Consider the following 22,255-nt stretch of genomic DNA (forward strand, 5'->3'; position numbering starts at 1 on the left):
TATTCTTGGTTTGGGTTGCAGGAGAAGTGAGGAAGGAAGGAGAGAGGGGGAGGGAGGGAGGGAGGGAAGAAGCCATCTCCCACCAACCCCATATGCCTTGCTTCCACAACCACCATCTCATAGCATGAGACCGATGAGAAGCTGCCTCTCCTTCTCCCTTTCGTGCCTCACACAACCAACCAAAAGAACAAGCAACTTCGTCACGCCAAGAATCTGTCCACCTGAATCCACTCATCTCCCACCCCTTCTCGTTTACTTGTCCTCCACAATTTAGTAATCCCAAAGCTCACCCACCACCCAAACTCCATCCCCAGCATCATCTCAGTTCAGGCTTACTATATCCAAACATGTGGAATGTGTAGAGGCTTCAATAACCTCAAGTCAATTGCTCCTCATTACTTAACTAAGTGCATTGGTTCACCTCTCTTTATTTTTCTTCCTTCAGTGTGGAAACAAACACAAAGACTAGAGATTGAGAGTGAGAGAGAGAGAGAGACCAGTGAATGTTTGCTCACACCACCACCACCACCTCTTTTCTCAGTCCCAAACATGATTGCTGTAATACTACTAGTAGCTGAAAATTAATCTGTGTATTTCTTGTTGAGAAATTGACTTCTCTCAACAAATATTGTATAGGAGGCTTAATGTTGCTATAAAAGTTTGAGTTTAATTAGGATAACAATATTTGAATATAATATAATGCTTAATTCTATGAAAATATTAAATCATATAATTGACTTCTCTCTCTCTCTCTCTCTCTCTCTCTCTCTCTCTCTCTCTCTTTGTTATTCAATCCATATTCTCAACAATTGATATTGATTAAATGCTCAGCATCCTAAAATAAATATTTTTTGGAATTAGCACATCACAATTCACATAATAACAAGAACTATCATCAAGAATCCTTGTCAAAAAGGATTGGATGTTTACTTCAAAGCTGACAGAATCTCTCTCTCTCTCTCTATCTCTCTCTCTCTCCAAAAAAAAAAAGAAAAAACGTTATTGTTCACTCCAATAATATTCCTTGATGTCCTTAAAGACTTGTGGAGGAGGCAGAGTGTGGTCCACATTGGCATATTGATGAGCCTCTCCACATGTAGTTTATTAGGTTACAAGTCTTCTTCCTCGCAGCAAATGTTAGCTAAGTGTCAAGTGTTCACTGTTTCAAGACACAGTCCATCTCCTTTATCTTTAGCGTCAGCTCTCCCTTCTTCTCTCTCCAATTGTCACCCACTTCCCCCCTTCCCCAAACTATTCCTTGCTTTCCCTACTCTCTCTCTCTCTCTCTCTCTCTCTCTCTAGCGTTTCTCTTGTGCCTATATTTAAGCCTTTGTGCGTGAGCAAGTGAGCTTGGAAACGGAAGGACAGCTGAGACTCGTTCACCGTTACTGTTCACGGTGGCTAAATCGGCTGCTTTTGACTCTGCTCATCCATCCTCTCTATATAGAAGACTCCATTGCACATTCACCGTATCGATTCTCGACTCTTTGTCTCTTTCTACTCTCTCCAATGTCTTCAGAAGAGAAGAAGAGCAACACGGATTTGGCCGAGGAAGCGATGGATTACGGCAACCGCAGCAGCAACAGTGACCAGTTCACCACCGCCTCCCCGGTCGTCAAAGGCAAGAGGACGAAGCGGCAGAGGCCAGCCGCGGCCGCCCCGGCCTCGTCGATCTCGTCGGCCGAGCTCTCCAGCAGCACCACCGAGGAAGAGGAGGACATGGCCAATTGCCTCATCCTCCTCTCTCGGGGTCGTGCCTTGGATGCCGATCCACCAGGGACCCAAGCAGCAGCGGAGGAAACCGCCATGGCGACCACCGGGAAGGCCGCGCCTGATGTCTACCAGTGCAAGACCTGCAACAAATGCTTCCCTTCCTTCCAGGCTCTCGGCGGGCATCGCACGAGCCACAAGAAGCCAAAGGCAGACGAGGATCGTGTGCAGATCAGCACGAGTTCCTCGACCTCAAAGCCGGCTCCGACGCCGAGCGCCACCAACACCGGCGCCGGTGCGGGCAGCAACAAGCCGAGGGTGCACGAGTGCTCGATATGCGGGTCGGAGTTCCCGTCCGGGCAGGCCCTCGGCGGTCACATGCGTCGTCACCGTCCGATAACGCCCGCGGAGCCACCGGAAGCGAAGAAGGAGAAGCACGTCCTCTCGCTGGATCTTAACCTCCCCGCACCACCAGACGACGACCGCGAGGAGCCGCCGCGGCCCACCTCGTCCGCCATGCCCTTCCCCTTCGAGCTCCAGCAGCCGCTTGTATTCTCGGCATCGGCTTTGGTGGATTGCCATTACTAAGCCATCAATCAGCACACGAAAGAAAACACCTCAAAATCTCTCCTCCTTCATTCTGTATTTGTTTTCGTCGGTCATAGAAAATTGGTATTATGAACATCATGTGAATCAAATTAATTCAACAGTTTAATCGATTCTTTGGATTCTTCTACTTCACGTCGTTGATGCTACGATGGAAAGGCAATCGATCATATGCTCATGTGTTACACGATTCCTGTTGCTTTCCTCCTCGTCTTCCTCCACTCGTGCCAAGCTGCACTTGCGCACAAGCAACGAAAAGAAACAGCAAGAAGGATGTTGGCTTTAGGTTTCTCCACCACAAAGGAAAAGCTATGGATCAGGTTCTCATCTCATGAGTTTGATTTGTCTGCAAGCCAACTTCCCCTGCTATTAAATGCCAAAGGAATAAAAGAGAGAGTCGAGGGAGAGGCAAGTAGGTAACTCCTACTCTGGCCAAAGAACAAGCACACACTTGGACTAGATGGAACTGCAGGCTTATGCTTATCTGCTCCATCCATATCGCACCACATCATCGTCAACACTACATGTTAGGGAGGAGAAGGAGCCAAAGTGCCAAAACCCTAATAGCCACTTGCATGTCACACTCAAACAGCAGCCATCTCAGTCACTACTTCCATGCCTCATTGAATCTTACTCCCTGAAACAGAAGCACTGCACGTTAGGAAGAAGGCGCACGAAGACTTTGGGCGAGACGGCCGTGGAGGAGGAGGAGGAGGCGTTTGGCATCGTCACATGGGGGAGGGGAGGTTACCTTCTCCGATCATAACTCATCCACTGCTGCATTGATTGCCTATGCCTTCCATGGCCTTCTTTATGAACAGAGTTCTCAGGCAGCTAATTAACTCCAGTGATGAGAATATCTTCTGATGCCAAAGTGACGGCTTTAAAGCATTATTCAATGTATCTTCAATAGCTACATAATTTGGTAAGACTGTGTGTGTGTGTGTGTGTGTTCCTCTTGTCCAGTAGTTGGAAGCTAGAATAAGGCTGTGTTCCTTTAGAAGGTGTAATGGTGGTGATGGGATTAGAGTGGGCAATGTTGATATCAACACAGTTACAGAGGTTTGGTCTCACAAGGAAATGGATGGGTGTTGTGTTAACAGATAAGCTCTAAGATTAGGTCAAGGGAGGAGGCCAATTTGACCTCTGCATGATTGTTTGCCCCTTCAGACTAAGTTTGTGGAATCCTTTTCTAGTCATTCTTTAGGGAAGGTAATCAAGTTGCTGATTGATTATTGAATGAAATCAATCAATATTCAGTAACATTTTAGGGTCTTTTTGTGATCATGTTGTAAGGCCAGAAACAATTTTTGTTTTTGTTCTTTTGTTTTGAAGCTACCCCCAAACTTCAGAGTGCCTCTGTTCTGTGATCTTGACCTTGCAGACAGTACTGAGAATTGTTGTAAGATAACATCTAAATCTGAAAACCCTAACAAGTTAGGTTGTTGATGCACACAGAATTATATCCTCTTGTGAGCAATGGGAGATCCCTCTTCAGAAACTGTGCATGTGATGATGGAGCACATTTGGAGTATTTGATCTCTGATGAAGTCTCCTAATCTGGTAAGCAATCACAATGGAATCAATTTCTGGTGGTATTTTTCCTCATATTTTGTTCCACATTTCTTTTTCTACACCTATCTTTATATGAAGAAGCTATAGAACACATAAACATGATCCATGCTGAAATAACATGATCATGAAAAAGGATGAAGGCTTAAAGAAAAATGTGGCACTCATATGCAAACACTCTCACACAAGTGGAAAATAAACAAGAAAACCAACCTGATTTTGCGCATCACTCTACTCAGTAATGGCTAAAAAGCTGCACAAAACTGGCATTAACCATAGAAACAATTTTGCACCATGGGAAGGAGACTGCAACTCAATATGCAGTCTCCAGTTTATTTAGAACACTAGGATTTTCTTCGGTATCCTGACAACAAGCTTTAAACAAGCTTATTAGGTGGCATCTTAAGACAAATAAAGATATTCCTGTCTACATGCCCCAAAATGTTGAAACTTCAACTGACATTTGACTTGAAAACAAGATACAATGTCTAAATGAACAAGCTTCAACAGACACATTTGACTCCAAAACAAAATTCACTGTCTGTGAAAGAAGCAGCTTGTAGAATTATAAAGCAATTACTCAACTGGAGTCAGACCTACGACACCTGTGCAAGTAGAACAATGATTTTAGAAAAATATTTGTGTAAATATTAAAGAGGAAAATCTTCAAACAGTGTTTGCCAAAATTTGCATTAGATATCTACAACAATATGATATGAAATGCTGACCTCTCTCTCTCTCTCTCTCTCTCTCTACACATAGGCTAGGGATTAGTAATATGTTTGACAAAATATGTGAAAATATTCCAGGATAGAGTTGAAGAAGAAAAAAAAAAAAAACAAAGGACCATGTTATTTTCATTCTCTGTCCCTCTTGACCACAGAGGTCCCACCCTACCCTCTCTTTCTGTTGTTTCCTTCCTAAATTAGGTTTGTACAAAGTAAACAAAGTCTTGGACCTTCAACAAAGAACAGCCTATTTACAAATAGGCCAAATGTTACCATTTCACAGATTAGCAAAATCAAATTTCTTCTAACTGTGCCCTTACAGATATATTATTTTTCACTGTTCCCACTCTTCACTTTCTTTTGTAATCCCATAGTGTAATTAATATCTTACACTACTATCAGTCTTTTTAGATATTCTATTCCATGTTAAATTATTTCTTATATCAGGATTAGCTTTGTGACACTACGGTCATAATAATAATAAAAAAAGCTTCCTAGGTGGTTCTTTGTTGCTCAATCCTAGAATGGTATATATAGTAGTAATTACAGCTTGACTTTCTGAATTCTATAAAAAAGAAATTAAGCAAGCTATAAAACAAGGTATTTTGCCATCTCATATTGAATAATGAATATAATTATTAATACCTATGCCAATGAAAATCATTTTTCATTCTTCTATAAATGCAGTCTCCTGCAGAAATGTTCTTGCATGGAACAAATTCATAAAATACAGATAGCATCAATTTAAATTGGTACCATTAGTCATATGTCAACAACAAAAACACATGGTGCACAGTATTTGAATACATAGAGTTACAGTTTCCTTTCAAAAAAAGAAAAAAACAAAAACATACGGTGCATATGGCTAATGGGAGATCATGTTGTTTCTTTATAACTCTCAAATAAGACAAATTATGTAACCTATTTGTCACATTAGTCTCATGTTCTCTCTGTCTTGTGCGTATTTTACACTACACTTAAAGGTTATAAAGGGACTTCTTTTTTTTTTAATAAGGATTTACTTACAAGCAGCCTAAATATACCATAGCATAATTATACTTCCACTAAACATACATTAAATCTTTTGCATCTTATATAATTAGAGAAGTTCCAGAATCATGGTATTGGACCACACTCCATTTATTTGAATGTTTCAACAACACCTACCCTGCTATCTATAACTAATACTACATTCTTCTTTAGTTGTTTACAATAACAACTAGAAATGTTACATGGGATAATATAGCTGTCTGTCAGGAAAAGAAACTAAAACAAATAACAACACAAGAACTTATGAAGTATATATTGCATACCGCATGCCAATCTTCCTCCAGCATTTCCAGTGGTAAGGCTGAGTTCATGACCGCCTAGGAGCAACCAAAAGAGAGAAATGTGAAACTTAGTCCAAAGAATTGACAGAAGAGAAATATCGCATAGATGGAAAAAAAATATTTATACTTCCAGAAAATAACTAGGCAATTTATTTCAAGAGACCAGTGAAAGGAACAAATACTGCATGTTACCTTTTCCTAGATCATCCTCTAGTTCATGAACCACAAAGGCCCTGCCAACGACAGAATTTGGCCCATACAATGGTATCTACATATTCATCAAAATAGAAACAAAAATAAGAATGCTAAAAGCTAGCAGGTAGATCGGGGCCAAAAGAAATTTGGGTGAGAAAAAAGTAAAATAAGGGACTGCAGTGATACTGAGTAATGGAAATTGCTAGCCCATTGGGTCTAGATATGTTAACCAATATTCAGTCTGTAGCACACACCACTAAGGCCCAATGGGCTTATTATCAAATCCACAATATATACCTGGTTGTCCACTATTGTTGCCTCAGCTACTCCTGCATTTTCAAAAGCAAGGTGCACAAAAGATACAACTCAATCAGAATAAAGATAGTGAATGAAGCACATTTAATGAAGGATGGACTAAAATCTAAAATCTACCATCAGCGTTAGCAACTATGTTTCCCAGGTCACCCGCATGACGGATTTCATCTTTAGGAGCACCATGTGTCATTTTCTTAGGGTTGAAGTGAGCCCCTGTTAGAACAGATTTTTGGTCAGCAACAATGACAATACATGAGATGACAGAAAATGTGCAACGGAATCCTGGTCAACCAGGAGTTTATGATAGCAATCTTATCCAAGCATTAGAAACCATAACATGAAGTATATGAAACTATTCAACCATACGAGAATCACAGATTAATTCATGGAATCAACAAAGTACAATAACAAAAGAGATCCTAAAATGTAGATGATAAAAAAAGAAATTCAGTGCAAATGGCTATGTTAAACCTGTCGATATGCAACCATTTGTTGTGTCACCAAACTCGTGCTGCAGAAAAAAACAAGTGGATCATTTATAAGTTATCCATTTACTTTGAGGGAAAGAAATAGAACATTGTCATATACATAGCCCTCACTAGATGGAAACCATGAAGTCCAGGTGTGAGTCCAGTAACACGAACTTTCACTGTTGTAGGACCTATAACAGAATTATTTGGGAAGTTAGGAAGTCAAAGGAAAGAATGATATAATTAAACCAAGAGAGAGAATTGTAATATCTGTTTAAGATTAACAATCATCGACCTTTAAAATTGACAAAGGCATTAAAAAGCAGATGAAAAACTAAATCCTTTTCTTTACCTGACCCATGCAATTTATGTTTTAAAGATGTGTCGCTAGATTTACATGAACCAATACAGGTGATTGAGAGAACTACATAAGAAAATTTGTTACATTGATGAAGCCGTTAAAGAGCAGATCAATTGCTTAGTGTTTCTGTCCATGAAGAGTGCGAACAAGTGCCATAGATTAAATTATGGCTCAATGGTATATCACTAGATTTACATGAACCTCATGATTGCATAAGTGCACCGTAGCCACTAGGATTTCGACTTGGCTGACATAGCAATTTTTGGTGTTACTAAATTAACTTTATGTTATGTAGCTAGACTGTATTCTGGGTCACCAGTGTGATACATCCACAAATAAGCTTTGTTCTGCCTTCTCAATGGAATGTACATTAACATTTGCTTCAATCAATTGGCCATAAACCTAGGAAGATGCAAATCGTCCAATCGAAACCTTTTTTCTTGATGAGTACCAAAAGGTAATGAGGTGCCAAACAATAATTTTTCAGCCTTTGTCCCCCAAGAAATTGATTTGTTCATCCCAGATGGGAGGAACTCAAAACAAATGCAATCTACTCCACCAAATTAGGCACATGAAAGGCCAGTCTTGCTCAACCAAAGGTCGATCTCATATTTTCTTCTAAAAGTAGCTCCATTTCTTACTACAGCTAAGAACCTATCAAAATCAGGGCTGGTCCTTTCAAGATATAGAGGCGCACTATCATAGAACCCCAAAAAATCCCTAAAAGAAAGGGGTAGAGAGGAACAGAAAGCCAGAGGAGCAGCAGACCATTGTCTTCCTGGACGAGGGTGACGACGCCCTCGACGCTGGAGTTGCCCTTGAGGACGGCGACGGCCTTCTTGGCGACGGCGACGACGACGAGGGGCTTCGCCTTGGCGGCGGTGGCGACGAGCTTGGCGGTGGAAGAGGCGGGGCGGAGGGGCTGCCCGACGATGGCGGAGTGGAAAGGGCGCGCAGGGGAAGCCGAGGAGAAGCCGGGGAAGACGAAGGCGGGGGAGGATGCGGAAAGCAGGACGGTGTGGGCGGCCATGGCTGCGGCGAGTATCGCTTGCATCGACCGAAGCCCAACGACGCGACACCGAGGGAGCGGCGTGCAGATAAGGCACTGCGCGTGTGTGAGAGATACAAGACTATGTTTGTACCGCCCCTCTTCCTCACCAACCACAGCTTCTGCCATCTGTTACAGTGAGGTTGGCTCGTCCGGGCCGGCCTCCGGTTCCGAAACCGGACCGGTCTCGAACGGTCGGATCAGTTCCAATTTCAGACCGGTTCATAATTTTATTATTATTATTATTATTATTATTATTATTATTTAATATTTAATTTCGAATCATGATGATCATATGCTCATCTCCTCCGAAATAGATTTCCAATTCTAAAAATAAATTAAAAATTGCATTATAAAGATGTAAATTATTTTTTATAGTGGAAAAGAAAAATTAAAAAATGGTTGTGGTGATGATGATAATTGACGGTCAAGATTAACCATTATTGTGATTACATTTGATTATACCAATGGCAACAAAATGCTAATCTATACTTCAAAAAAATATGGGAATAAGCACACTCAGTGATCAATTATTAGTGTTGTGAATCACATACCAACTACAAAAGGTGATAGGTGATGGTGGTAAAAAAAAAGAAAAAAAAAAGAAAGAAAGATCATTTTATTTTTCAACCAAAAATATATTTTTTTTCGAAAACCAAATTTTTTAAATGGATTATTAATTAAGAATAGCTTAAAACAATTATTCGATTGTAGAAACATGAAATTTGACATTTTGGCTATGTTAGACTTGTGACAAAGAATTTGTGACGATTCAATCCAAAATACTTAAGTTCAAGATATTAATTATAATCCTTTCGACTTGTATAAATGGAGTTGGTTTCGATAAAGAAATATTAGGGCATAACAATTAATTGTGTGATGAAATGGTAATGAACTAATATTGATCAAAGAAAATATAGTTTTGCCTATTTCTTGCCTACTTAATAGACACAATCACAGAAAGAAGAAGAAGGAGGTGGACAACCATCCATGATTGTCTCATGAAGAGAAAGTACATCTTTCATTGTGGACCAATTATTGTTTGGTGAAGTTTAGACCAACAATTATGTGATTAGATGCATGCCAAATGCTAGGGACAAGATCACCTTAATGACACAATACATGGCCAGGCCAATATGATATGGTTCAGAGACTGTCCTACAATGTTATGATATATTCTCTCATAACTTAAATCTAAGCAAAGAAAACCTGTGACAATTTAAGATCAAAAGTATTTTTTTTTTCCTGTTGTTCAATAGATAAGCTGGAGTATTTAAGTGGATAAAGAGTTGAATTGGTTTATAAAGACTTGATTGTAATATTATTAGTTTGAGATTAAGCATTTTAGGCTAACAGTGGAAGCTCAACAGAGTTAATGAATCAATAATCCTTTTGCACTGCAACTATTACACTTGATTGCTGCTGAAAAATAACTCATGGTGAATGGCCTTTAACCTTGATGTAGCTATCACACCAACCCCAGCCTACCAACAAATGCTTGGGATTTAAAGACCTTTGGCATGATTCTTCATCAGAAAAAGAAAAAAGAGAAGTTTAGGTAGGAGCCATCTCTAGCTCATAAATTAGTCTTGTTTGATCTCTGCAGCTGATTCTGATGTCCCACATGACAATGGTGTGCAGTTGCAGACAAATCCAGTGCTTTTGCATGAAGTCTAAAGTCTTTAGGCAGCAGCTGAAGCTGAATCTTCCTTCACAGGTGGAGCAGAGTTGACACTGGAAGCTGAGCAGCCTGTGAACTTTGTCAGTCATTATTCCAGAAAGTAACCATAAACCTAAAAGTAAAAAAGAAGTGTAATGCTTAGAGTCCTGTGAATAGGTAATAGTTTTGGACCCAAAAAGAAGAAGAAGAAGAAGAAGAAAAAAAGACTTTGTTGTAGCAGTTTGTCTCTTCCAAGTCAACATCAAATGTTGATGAGTTATTCTTACTTTATGATCTGCAGAGCAATTGGAATTTCTCTTTTTTATCTTTGTTCAGAAAAAGCATGGCAAAATGAGGCATCCAGTGTACTCCTCCAGCTCCATGATTAAGCTTTAACTCCAAAAGAAGATCCATTATAGATTGTCTTGAGAAGACATGAGGTGCCATAGTGGTGCTCTAAAGCATCTGTGAGCCAGCTGCATCTGTGTAACCTTTGCTCTTTTAGTGTCCCTTGGTGATCACTACAGCCAAGTGAAACACCACCCACTTCTCTCTCTTGAGGAAAACATACCTTAGAGTTGGAAATGATAACTTGCTTGAGGAGCCATTGTGGTACCCGAATTGCTGTGTCTTGTCTTAGTTTCATACATATATATATATACACAACAAAAATTAAAGTTTTAGCTTCCACTAATGACATTGGTAAGAGAAAAAGTTAGCATAAATACCGGATTGGCTGCCAAAAGCCTGTTTTTCAAAGCATAAAGATGTCATTATTAATCTAAAGAAAAGAATAAGCTTTGTCATTAAATGAGGAACAGTTGAGAACTATTATACAAAAGCTGTATCACTTGTGTGTGTCTTCTCTCACCTTCTTTTTTTTTATCTTTTTATGATTGTTTTGAGCAAACATGCAAAAGTCCTTCTGAACCTTTCTATCCATAGTAAGAAAGATAAGAAGTTTCTTTCCTCTTCGGTCAACACACAGCAAAAGTTGATAAATGATATTACGCTATATTTTTCATGTAATTTGTGTGTTCTCTATTGATGGATTCAATTCACTTATTAAATCGTTCCAAGTTCTTTTTCGACATTATTGGTCATTATTTATATTATTATTGGTCGATATCGATAATAGTTGATTTGATTGAAACTCAATAAAATATATATTTAACGATGAATCGATTGATCTATCGGGTTACTAAACAAACGATTCGATAACATGTGACTCGATTACGATAACCATCTTGTGGTTTTATATAACATTATAAACTTTTTAGTCTTTAAATAAAGTTTTAATAATTATATATATTTTTTTATAATTAATTAATTTTAATATTTTGATCTTTATATTTTATAAAAGTAAAATATTGAGATTAAAAAAATAATTTTATAAGATTTAAAATAAAAAAATTAGAATAATAGAATTAAATATTTTGTTTTTATAAATATAAAATTTTAATATAATTTTAAAAAAAATAATTAATTATGTGAGGTAATTACGTAATTAGAGGCTGGTCCTGTAGGTAATTACGCAACTGGGTAGATGGAGATTCCAGTGCCGCCCCCACCACCACCTCCGCTGCTCACGTCGACAGCAGTACGATCCACTTGGTTCTACCAAACAAAATAGAAATTTAGTTGCTGTCCGCTCGATCTCCAAAGTGGTTGAGCCACATTTCTTCTTCGTCCTCGTCTGTGTCTTCGTCTGCGTCTTCTTGATGGCCGCTTTGCTCGACCAAATCGCACGGAATTCCCTGACGTCTCCACTCGCTCCATTAAATGCCGCCCAACGCCTACGCATGATGATCTGAACCGCCTCTCTCTTCCCCCTCTCTCTCTTTCTACTGCCGAGACGCGAAATCTAAGGAGAAGAGGATGAGGAGATATGCGCGGGCAATTAGCCCCGAGAGAACCAAGGTGTGGGCTGAACCGCCTCCGAAGCACCACCATTCGCATTCGCAGCAGCAAGGGAGAAAGGTTCCGGTAGTGTATTACCTCTGCAGGAATCGCCACCTCGACCAACCGCACTCCATCGAGGTCCCGCTCTGCTCCCCCGAGGGGCTCTACCTCAGAGGTAGAAAAGGATTGATTTTGAGTGGGGAAAAAAAGCCTTCTTCTTTTTATCGACGTTGTTTGGTTTGTTGTGTGCTTGTAGATGTGGTCGACAGGCTCAATGTGCAGCGAGGGAAGGGGATGGCGGCCATGTATTCCTGGTCTTGCAAGAGGTAAACGAGTGTGCAGAATTTGGGATTGTAAGAACCCTAGGTTTGAGCTTGTTGGTCGACTGATGCTGTGGTGGTGCAGGAGTTACAAGAATGGATTCGTGTGGCAGGATCTTTCCGAGGACGATTTGATCCTGCCGGTACAGGGCACCGAGTATGTGCTCAAGGGTTCGGAGCTCCTGGATCGAACCCCTCCAGGTACATTGTCGATTGCATGAATGAGAAAATTAAGAATGCTGTTTTCCCATTTAATGATACTTTTGCTTGATCTAGATCGGGACAATCACAGTGTGAGCAATGTAAAGACTCAGAATCCGAAACATCGTCCACAAGAGACGCCAATTTGTTATAAAGGACAAGAAGCTTCCTGTTCTTCATCTTCGAAAGCGGTTGTAATTAATGAAGCAAAGCTTCCCACACCATCGCCGATACAACCACCACCTCCTTCTATACAAGAAGATGAGCTATCACCCTCGACTCGTGGATCTGGCTCCTCCAAAAACTTCTCGGCAGAGCCTGGTGGTAGAACTGGCCCATCGTTGGTCACGGTCTCCCCAAAGCCATCAGACTACAGGATCTGCAAGCCCTTTCAAGCTCAGGATGCTTCGACTCAAACCGATAATGAAGAGAAAAGGAGGAAAGAGGGATCAAACACCAGGATTAGGCTTCCAGAAATTCAGCACAGTGAGAGCCAAAATGAACAGACGATGTGTTTGAATCAAGAGCCTGAGATCGTTAAAGTAGAGAGTTCACCACCACCACCAACATTTGCAAGTGTTCCCTCTTCTTCTTGTGGAAAGACGAATACCCTGGAATCCTTGATAAGAGAAGAAGCAAATAAAAGGAACAACTTAAGGAATATGGAGGCCGAGGACATCTTCCCCCCGACTGGGCCAAAATCGAAAGCCACAAATATGCTCATCCACCTGATTACTTGTGGTTCCATCTCTGTGAAAGACCGCTACAGCTTCGGATTTGTGCCAACTTATAGGCCAAGGTTTGGTGATAACAAGTTCACCTCACCAATGTTTGCCAACTCAATTGTTCTGGATGGCTTCGACTGCTTGCCAGAGAGCCAGAGAGATATTGTTGCAAGTCTGACAAAGAAGGAAGTTCGTAGCAGGAGCATGTTTCTAACAAACAGGTACACAGAGGAAACAGGGGAAGAAATCTCTAATCTAAAACTATCATCTTCCTTTGACGAGGCCAGGTAGTGCAGAACTTCAACATTTAAGTGAAAAATCTGAATATGAGTCTTTCCATGAAGTGTTAATGTTCTGCCTGTATCCTACTAAATTGGCTAGCCTTTGCCTAAACTTGAGTAGTCTGAAAATGATTATATAAGCATGTTTATTTGAGAAGTTTACTTGAAAGCTTACTTGGTGAAATTAGTGGTAAAATCATCTCATCTTCACCTGACCATAAGGTTATCTGTACATTCATATACAAGTTGTTTACTTTATCTCTTTCAGGCCCACAATACTTGCAGGTTATCAAGTATTTAGATAGAAACATATCTTTTCGAGGAAAATTGAAAATTTCTTTTCTAGTTTGGCTGCACTGAAGAATGGCTGAAATCACAATCGATGTACATAGATATCAAAAGATTTGTTTGATCTGTAGTAGTGAGGAAATCTCAATAACCTTGGATGATCATTATTACAAGCTTGCCTTTGACATTTGCTTGAACTGTAGTTCTAGCTAGGTTGGTATGATATCACTGGAAACTATCATTATATAAAATTTCCAAATATCTCTGCGTCCAACTTACTTTTTTCTAAGTGTTTCAGTATCAGATTTGCCTATTTCCTCACACTTGTCTGGATTGTTGGATTCATGACTCCATTCCAGATGCTTGTAACTATATTCCTTATACACATATAATACATTTAGAGTCTTGCTTATGGTACATTTATGTATGCTTGCCGGCTTTGATTTCAACAGCTTGAAAACACTAGAATGATCAACAGAACTCTCATGTCAAACTTTTTTGATTTGTGAAAGATTATTATTTAAATTCTTTGCAAATGCAATCCCATGTGCACAAGTAAAGGAAATTCATTCATTAGGACTATGGTACAGATTGTTGAGTTTGATGGTGTTCTAAACTAGATGGCTTCTGAGAGAAAGATGGGTTGGACCATCTGGACCATTTCACACTTGAATAGAGGGATGGACCATCATATATACTACTTAATTCATATGCCAGGACTGTCCTGGCTGCAAAGTACTAATGGACACCCATGCAATTTTACAAAGCTTCATTAAACTTGTCAAAATCAACTCTTCTTAACGTAAAATTCCTATCTGATTAGGATTGCACCTATGTTACCATAAAATCTTCACAACAACTTTCCAGTCATGGATATGGATAGAAAAATAAGAGAGTAAACGATCACTTGATCATTTCCCTATTTTATTCTGACAATAAAAGTCACCACATCAAGGAATTAAGCACCTCTAGTTATAGTTTGATCTACAATACTCTGTGGAAGTTTCTGGTTGATGAACTTATGATAGTTGGCTTCGCAAGAGCTTGGTAGACAATTACCGTGCACTGAACAATATTGACTCGTTACATCGAATATCACAACTGAAAATACCTACCTATCTTATGATGTTCACCCGTGTGTACATCTGCATATGCATATGCAGCATGCATTATATTTTTAAGATTCCAAGTTTGGCTGTTTAATTTTCTTTTGTATTTCTTGTTGTTGGGCTGTGTCCAAACTTGTATCTTATATCACTTGTGAAAGTCCTTCCTTTCAGACTGCTTATGCTCAGATCTGTTTTGTCATTTTTTGAATATGGTTTGCGGTGCTCTATTGGTGGCATAGTCCCTATTGTTTTGATGTCCTCTTGTAGATATATTCTAAGATTTCCAAATGATGCAGGAACTGCAACATGCCTTATTGGAGAAGGGACAAAGAGAAGACAGTGGATTCAGCCCAATCGAAATGTCTCCCTATGAATATCAAAATTACTTCCTGCAAGCATTCCAGGGCTCACCAGAATGAATCAATGATGTCCCCGAGATTGGATATAAGGAAGTCTTCAGCTGGGCCAGATATTTGCAATTCCTCACCACTCAATTCATCAAATGGTGGAAGTAAAAGGACAATAGATAGTTCCTCAATCAAGGGATCATCCATGAGGTTAGAATCTTTTAGAGAATTAAAGGACAAGATGATCAAGATCGAAGAAAGTTGAGTTATATTGCTCACACTATCTATCCCTTGGCTGAATTTTTATGGCTATTGGTATTTGCCCCCTCAATTTTTCTTCCGTTTTATTCCTGCAGGCTTACTTCTGGAGCCCGGGTTATAATCGAATCTAGATATAAATGTGATGATAGTGAAGATAGCTCTGATTGACTACAGGAATCCAATGTTAATGCACCATATTACTCATTTCGCTATCATATTTTTTCTTTGCTTCTGTGCTTGGGAGGAAGTCAATCCCTAACATTTAAAGTCAATGTAAGTGTCATTTGTTCATTAATTTTTCTATTGGACTTGTTCCATCAGTTTCAAGTTGTTTTCTACTGACAATGCCCGGGAGAATATGTGTGGGGGTGTGGTCATGAGTCAGTCTTCCTTGATGGATAGGCAATGCTATGTACCTCACTGTCAAAAGTCCTTTTAGCTTCTTAATACCAGATCAAGCTGATTTCTCATATATGACATTATGAATTTGTAAAGATCATGTTTCCCTTATTAGTTGTACTTAACATCATGTTCATCAGCACAAACTAACTTATTGGCAAGTGATTTCTTTTCGATTTTAACATCTAGTGTACCACCTTTCAAGTTATCTAATTGCTTAATTTAAGAACTATCGAGTGCTCATTCATTTATTCTCTGCAAGAACATGCAGGTGTGGTAATGGCTCTTCTTCATGCTGGCAATTAACAACTCCAGGTAAGTTATCATGGTTCAGTTTGAGTGAGGACAGGATCCATAAAATTGATGATATCTTGCAATTGATTTCAAGCAATATAAGGCTTCTTCATCAAACATGCAAGACAAAGATAGAGGTAGTAGTAGGAGAATAATATATTGTTGCAGTTAAAACCTCTCCTATTGTGATCAGAATTACCCTTCTATTGATGCTGTTATTTCATAAGCATTTATTTCTTTGTTGTATTGCTCTTTTGTAGAAGCCTGGAAGCATTTCCCTCCTTCAGGAAGAGACAGCAGGAGATTGGGTAATGGCAGCAATCATCTCCAGTGAGACACAAGGCTGGTCAACTGGTACCTGCTCAAAACAATGAGAATTATCTAACTTGTAAACCCTAATATTAATTGGATTCTCACACTACAATTCTGTGTATGATACATCACAAAACAGTCAAATTGACAAAATAAATAAATAAAGAACATAATTATTTTCTGGGTTGATTTTTGAAAATATTTTTTGAATTGGTGATTAACATGTCATGTGTATGTGAGATTGTGACTATAGTTATTTTCATTATCAGTGATGAAAGGATTTGATTACTGGGAGACTATAGATCGACATTTTTTTTATTAAAAATAAGAATTAATTCGAAATCAATTTCAATGTAGTGGGAAGAGATATCAATTATAAGCATCTAGCTTGCATGATTATATGATATATAATAATACTTATAACCTGTTTCTTAAGTGTTCATTAATTGTAGGCCTATGTAAACAGTTATTGATGTCTCTTTGGAAGTCTACTTTTGTAGCCACTTTTCATGTCTCCTTCAATAGATAATTGAAGAACATCAAATTTCCAATACCAACAAAAGCAGTGACTCTTGTGATTCCCATATCTCATTGTAGGAAATTAGGCATTGAATGCAATGATTCCACTTGATGTATTCCAATCTCATCACTAACAGGTTGTAATAGATAGATTTCTTTTTCTCCTAATACTGTTTGTTGCTTTCAACTATTTCTAAACTGGCTCAAGTAATACATTAGTTACCTATCTGAGTTAGTTTCTACATAATTAGTCGAATTTAGATTCGGATATTTTTGGATTTCTGTTTAAATTAGACTCGGGTATCCATTAATCGGCTCTAGAACAGGTTCGGTAATCCGGGTTTGAATAAACAGTTAGATGATTTGGGATTCGGGTTTGGGTTTGGATTTAGGTGCAAGAAAAGGAAGACAAAGAACACTTACAAAATGTCCTGCTCCGAGGATCCAATAGAAGTGGAAGTTCTGATAAGACTTTAGGAATCCCTTGGTGACTGCCATTCCTTCACTGTCGCAGAAGAATGGCTTTCGATCCATGTTGTTGAAGGTCTTCAGCCCCTCCCATCTGCAGAAACATGGAGGAAATGAAACCTCGTTCCTCCAGCTGGAGAAGAAAGCATTGAACTTGTAGTTTGTGGTGATGCTCACTTGAGCTTTTGGACCCATGACTCTGTGCCTTTGGTTGCACAAATCAGATCAACCTGTGCATAGGGAAGGAACTCAATTACAAAAAATATTACTGCTTAATATGCAATGGGCTTTTCCTTTTGTTATTATATCCAAGTTAAATCTGTGATTTCTCAGGCAAATGCATCTCCTCCCACCATGGTCACCAGTCACCATCATATTAGCTGGCCATGGGAGCAGAACAGAGGATGCCAAAAATGTTGGTCTACTCATGTCCTACTATGTTCAGATATTAAAGTTTAAAGACCACCACTATTTTGATCAACCACTCATGCTTTCTACACAGCATGACAGCAATGTGGACTAGAAGAGGTTGTCTTCCACCTTCTCTTCCCATCTTTATCTTTTGTTGCTTGCTCTACATGTATCTGATGTTGAAACAACACCTCAAGAGTACAGGACATGGGGTTGTCTTCCAATCTTTTTATCTTTTGTTGCTTGTGATACATGTATCTGATGTTGAATCAACACCTCAAGAGTACCAGGACATGAAAGTAGTGACCCCAAAGGGATGGATTTCTAATTAACTCATACCTGTCCATTGTAGATGTTGACATTGATTCCCAGCGAAAGGAGCTCATCAACCTGTAAATGTAAGGTCAACTCATGACAAGAGCAAGCATGAACAAGAAGAAGCCAAGTACTCAAAATCAATCGACAACCTCATTGATTCTTGGCTTCATGAAGTCACCTGCAAGAGCTTCGAAGACAAGATCAGCCTGCCCTCCCCAGCTGCAAACACAAGGCAACGGCAATGAACCGAGCTTCTACTTCCAGAATTGGATCTGACCATATCACATACCTCACAGTCTTTGGGATTATCTTTAGCTTATCCTTGATGGCACCATTCATGAGACTGGAGATGTCAGTGGACATGGAAGAAGCCTTGGAGCTCAGATAAGTTGGATATATCTTCATCGATAACCTTCGCGGTACTTCGACTGCTGCCAGAGAAATGGGATCGCTTGCAGAGTCCAGCAAGAAGTTGTAGAAGTCCTGCAAGCGTGGAGCATCAGCTGATGGAGTGATTCTAGTTGAATTCAACTGGTTACAGTGTTCCACTGACCACATCATTGCTGCTAGAACTGATGAATTCCTCCAGCTCACCCCATGAGTTCGTGGCATTGCCATACTCCCCTTTCTTTATCTCTTGCCTAATCTTTTCAGCCATACTGAAAAGTTGCAGCATCTATATTAGATCGGAGGTATCAGTATGCTTCTCGCTGAAGAAAGGAGGAGAAGTACATGTTTGATTTCACTGCGTCTTTGATGTCAAGTCTCGAGACATCTTGAAGCAGAGGCCCCCAAGAGAACTGCATGAAGAACAAAATCATGGCCTTTGCATCAGAATTATCTCTGCCTGAGGTAGAAGAAGCAGTGAGCACTTGCCACAAAATCTTCCGGCGAAATCCAGCTGCTTCCCAGAGCAAGGCCTGCTTGCAAGCGTCAAACAGGTAAGAAACTGGATGCGTCTGCAAAGACCAGAGAGAAGAAAAGAGGACTGACTACCTCCGAGCTTAAGCTTCAGTTCTCCAGCCTCGATGGCTTTGAGGATCGACAAGCCTGCGGTCACGGCGAACTTCCCTCCGTAAGACTCTGCGACGATGAATAGTGGGCTCGTTTGCCGGGACTCGTCCTCGTCGTAGAGCTTCTTGAGGAGGGTGGTCAGGTCCGTGGCTGCCTCCCAGTCCGTCTTCACGAAGAGACTCTCGTCCTCCACGAAGCTGTATCCCGTCCCCACCGGATTGTCCTGCGTTTTCCATCCAGTAGGCAGAGAGGAATCGCGTCAAACGTCGAACGGGCGGTGGGAGACGAGGAACAGGACTCACCACAAACAGTAGATCGGCTTTCTGCAGCCATGTCGAGTTCCGATGCCTCAGATCGGTGTCCAGCGGTCCGATCTCTTGGAAGTTCCCGATCCCAACGCCCGAACCGCCCTTTCACCAAGCAAACCCACAGGCATGAAGGAAGGAACAACACTGGATTTGCGTATGAGAGACTTACAGGTCCGCCCTGCAACCACAGCAGCGTCGGCCACGGCGACGCGCCGGTGTCGACTCTCCGCGGGCTCCGGTAAAGCCACCAGAACAAGTGCGCTTCTGCGTTCGTTCGTTCCGTAACAGGCAAGCGGCGACCATTGTCAGAAACTTAGAGATGGGTGGGAGAACTCCACTAAGAAAGAATCGAAGAGATTACTCGGCCGGACTTGGACGTAACCCCACTCCTCAGATCCGTCGGCAGTCCCGGCGGCGCTGACGAAGCCGAAGGAGAGAGATGAAGAGCAGAGGAGTAGAGGAAGGAAGAGCAGCGGGACAGAGACAGGCTGTGACCTCCCCATCGTGAAGGAGGAACGCATGGATGACAGAATTCCGAGGCTCACGTAGCCAAGAAAGCCAAAGAAGGTTACAGAGGAAAGGGAGGGAGCGGTCAGAGACCCCGTAGCGTCGCCGTGATTGAACCAGAGAAGAAGAGTGTTTGATGTAGGCTTCGTTGGTAGTGAGAAGACACGAGGAAACTCGCGGCATGGGGAAGAAAGAAGGCCACTTCTTTCTTCTTATATATATATATATATATATATATATATATATACACACACGAATTTGTTGAGGAATATTTTGATTTTTTTTATTAGAATAATAAATAAATAAAAATAATATATTATATTTGTTATTTATTTTTTCATCCTGTAATGTGTGTATGCACTATCCCTCATGTTCTTTTATTATATTTGTTATTGTATACGATATGTTCCTAATTGAATTAAATCTTAATATGGATTAATTTAATATTAATTTTATATGACTTTTTTCGGATGAAATGAAACATTTGATTCAGGCAGAAAGATTTCCCATTCCTTAACCTTAAAGATATGTGGCTATAAAAAAGGGATTAGATTATTTGAGTCATTTCTACTATTATCAACCTCGGAGAAAATATAAGTCGGTTCGTCGACGGAAGTGAAATACCACTATTTTTAAAGTTATTTTATTTATTCCGTGAGTCGGAGGCGGGGCCCGGCCCCTCCTTTTGGATCCAAGGCCCGCCTAGCAGGTCGATCTGGGCGGAAGACATTGTCAAGTGAGGAGTTTGGCTGGGACGGCACATCTGTTAAAAGATAATGCAGGTGTCCTAAGATGAACTCAACGAGAATAGAAATCTCGTGTGGAACAAAAGGGTAAAAGCTCATTTGATTTTGATTTTCAGTACGAATACGAACCGTGAAAGCATGGCCTATCGATCCTTTAGACCTTCGAAATTTAAAGTTAGAGGTGTCAGAAAAGTTACCACAAGGATAACTGGCTTGCGGCAACCTTAACGTTCATAGCGACGAGTAATAATTCCATATTAATATAGAATGAGCGTAGGATAATAATTCCATATTGATCCGAATAAGTGCATGTGCACCCATTTTTAATAAGATTCATTATATTAGAAAAAATATTTTTATAATTTTGATATGATTATTATTTTTTATCAATTGTGACTAGTGGAATCCAATCGGTACTTATTAGGCACACCATGTCAAATATTAAAGATTATAAGAAGCAGAGTACGAGATATAATCCATTTTCGATCCTTGAATTGAAGTGAGATAAGAAACATAAGATATGGGTGCTCTTTGCATTTAAAAAAATTCTTTCTTCGTCCGAGTTTTAAATACTTAACACTTAATAACTCTACTCTTCCGAAAGAATATGACAAGACTCGAAACATTAACATGTTGACTCAATTATGCTAAATAAATCTAGTGGAGAACAAAACTTGACTATATTAAATTTTGCCTATAAATTTTATATTTTTAACATAACATATAATAATATTATATCAATTTTTTTTTTATAAAACATATGACTTATCAATTGACCCAATCAACTCAATCACTTAACCGATCTGATATCCAACCGGATTCTAATAATAATTATATTACACAGCTGTGAATAGAAAAATATTATGTGCTGGGAATTGTTGTTGGCCCAAAAAAAAAGTGACATTTGATTCATTAATACTAATATCATGCAATCGAAAACTACTTACACCTATCTAAATTTTATCTATAATAATTCTTACGAAGAACAAAAAACAAAACTCTCTCAAATCACATCATAAATAAGTTCATGTTAGCTATAAAAATTTTGACAATTTATTAAAAGGTCATTCATGAGCTTAAAACTTATTTTCATCACTTACCCAACAATGCGGTTGTTCATCTATCCCTGTCTTGGAAAAGGACTTCACACCCTCACTCAACACTTCTCTTTCTATTATGCCTCTAAATTTAATTCACTTATGAGGTATGAACCTAACTAAAAATTGATAATATTAAAATTTAACAAATATTCTATTCCATTCCAGGATCCAATCATACTTTGAGGATACTTAGAAAATATTCAAGAAAGAATTCACCTCTATAATTCATAATTTGTAAAACCTGTACAGTTTATAATCAAACATCATATCGCTTAATAATTCATAAAATCCAAAACTAACTCAACTAAACCATAATCACATCACAAATCCATAGTTGTGTAAATCTAAACAATCACAAACAACATGTATCATATGTTTATATTATTACATAATTTGAACTTAACATTTTCAAAATCATGAGAGGTACTT

General features: G+C 39.5%; 4 protein-coding genes across 7 annotated transcripts; 2 read left to right on the forward strand and 2 right to left on the reverse strand.

Annotated features, from left to right (window-relative positions):
• The first annotated feature begins 1,260 nt into the window (after positions 1–1,260).
• Positions 1,261–2,446, forward strand: LOC104000192 (zinc finger protein ZAT5-like). The gene has a single exon (XM_009422178.3). The coding sequence runs from the start codon at positions 1,510–1,512 to the stop codon at positions 2,296–2,298; it is 789 nt and encodes a 262-aa protein (XP_009420453.2). The 5' UTR covers positions 1,261–1,509; the 3' UTR covers positions 2,299–2,446.
• A 1,737-nt stretch (positions 2,447–4,183) lies between these two features.
• On the reverse strand, positions 4,184–8,421 carry LOC135651735 (superoxide dismutase [Cu-Zn], chloroplastic). Its single transcript, XM_065172123.1, has 8 exons — positions 8,057–8,421; positions 7,057–7,118; positions 6,929–6,968; positions 6,575–6,670; positions 6,440–6,471; positions 6,140–6,215; positions 5,930–5,983; positions 4,184–4,493 (listed from the first exon to the last, which is right to left on the reverse strand). Exons 1-8 carry the CDS (start codon positions 8,340–8,342, stop codon positions 4,465–4,467), a joined length of 675 nt encoding a protein of 224 aa, XP_065028195.1. The 5' UTR covers positions 8,343–8,421; the 3' UTR covers positions 4,184–4,464.
• Positions 8,422–11,651: 3,230 nt separating this feature from the next.
• Positions 11,652–16,481, forward strand: LOC135586587 (protein SOSEKI 3-like). 4 transcript variants are annotated; one of them, XM_065171763.1, is made up of 7 exons: positions 11,652–12,073; positions 12,155–12,224; positions 12,304–12,419; positions 12,495–13,431; positions 15,119–15,428; positions 15,524–15,703; positions 16,092–16,481. In XM_065171763.1, exons 1-6 carry the CDS (start codon positions 11,875–11,877, stop codon positions 15,596–15,598), a joined length of 1,707 nt encoding a protein of 568 aa, XP_065027835.1. In that variant the 5' UTR covers positions 11,652–11,874; the 3' UTR covers positions 15,599–15,703; positions 16,092–16,481. The 4 variants fall into 4 exon arrangements, with proteins under 4 accessions (XP_065027835.1, XP_065027834.1, XP_065027837.1 ...); XM_065171762.1 differs by having other exon boundaries at positions 16,101–16,481; XM_065171765.1 differs by having other exon boundaries at positions 15,119–15,379; positions 15,526–15,703; positions 16,101–16,481.
• On the reverse strand, positions 16,185–20,175 carry LOC135651577 (serine carboxypeptidase-like 51). The gene is made up of 13 exons (XM_065171766.1): positions 19,835–20,175; positions 19,643–19,737; positions 19,468–19,575; positions 19,148–19,388; positions 19,028–19,071; positions 18,884–18,951; positions 18,705–18,810; positions 18,441–18,634; positions 18,301–18,370; positions 18,173–18,223; positions 17,600–17,652; positions 17,378–17,516; positions 16,185–16,481 (listed from the first exon to the last, which is right to left on the reverse strand). Exons 1-13 carry the CDS (start codon positions 19,992–19,994, stop codon positions 16,407–16,409), a joined length of 1,404 nt encoding a protein of 467 aa, XP_065027838.1. The 5' UTR covers positions 19,995–20,175; the 3' UTR covers positions 16,185–16,406.
• Between the last annotated feature and the right edge of the window lie 2,080 nt (positions 20,176–22,255).

Source organism: Musa acuminata, chromosome BXJ3-10 (assembly GCF_036884655.1).
Source record: "Musa acuminata AAA Group cultivar baxijiao chromosome BXJ3-10, Cavendish_Baxijiao_AAA, whole genome shotgun sequence".
Lineage (NCBI taxonomy): Eukaryota > Viridiplantae > Streptophyta > Magnoliopsida > Zingiberales > Musaceae > Musa > Musa acuminata.

Coding starts and splice junctions, on each gene's coding strand:
- LOC104000192 (XM_009422178.3), top strand. CDS start 1,510: ATGTCTTCAGAAGAGAAGAAGAGCAACACGGATTTGGCCGAGGAAGCG.
- LOC135651735 (XM_065172123.1), bottom strand. CDS start 8,342: ATGCAAGCGATACTCGCCGCAGCCATGGCCGCCCACACCGTCCTGCTT. Junction 7,119..8,056: donor CCTCGTCCAGGAAGACAATG/GTCTGCTGCTCC, acceptor ATTCTGTTATAG/GTCCTACAACAGTGAAAGTT. Junction 5,984..6,139: donor AGAGGATGATCTAGGAAAAG/GTAACATGCAGT, acceptor GGTTGCTCCTAG/GCGGTCATGAACTCAGCCTT.
- LOC135586587 (XM_065171763.1), top strand. CDS start 11,875: ATGAGGAGATATGCGCGGGCAATTAGCCCCGAGAGAACCAAGGTGTGG. Junction 13,432..15,118: donor TCTTCCTTTGACGAGGCCAG/GTAGTGCAGAAC, acceptor CAAATGATGCAG/GAACTGCAACATGCCTTATT. Junction 15,429..15,523: donor AGATGATCAAGATCGAAGAA/AGTTGAGTTATA, acceptor TTTTATTCCTGC/AGGCTTACTTCTGGAGCCCG.
- LOC135651577 (XM_065171766.1), bottom strand. CDS start 19,994: ATGCGTTCCTCCTTCACGATGGGGAGGTCACAGCCTGTCTCTGTCCCG. Junction 19,389..19,467: donor AAGCCGATCTACTGTTTGTG/GTGAGTCCTGTT, acceptor TGGAAAACGCAG/GACAATCCGGTGGGGACGGG. Junction 19,072..19,147: donor ACTGAAGCTTAAGCTCGGAG/GTAGTCAGTCCT, acceptor GCTTGCAAGCAG/GCCTTGCTCTGGGAAGCAGC.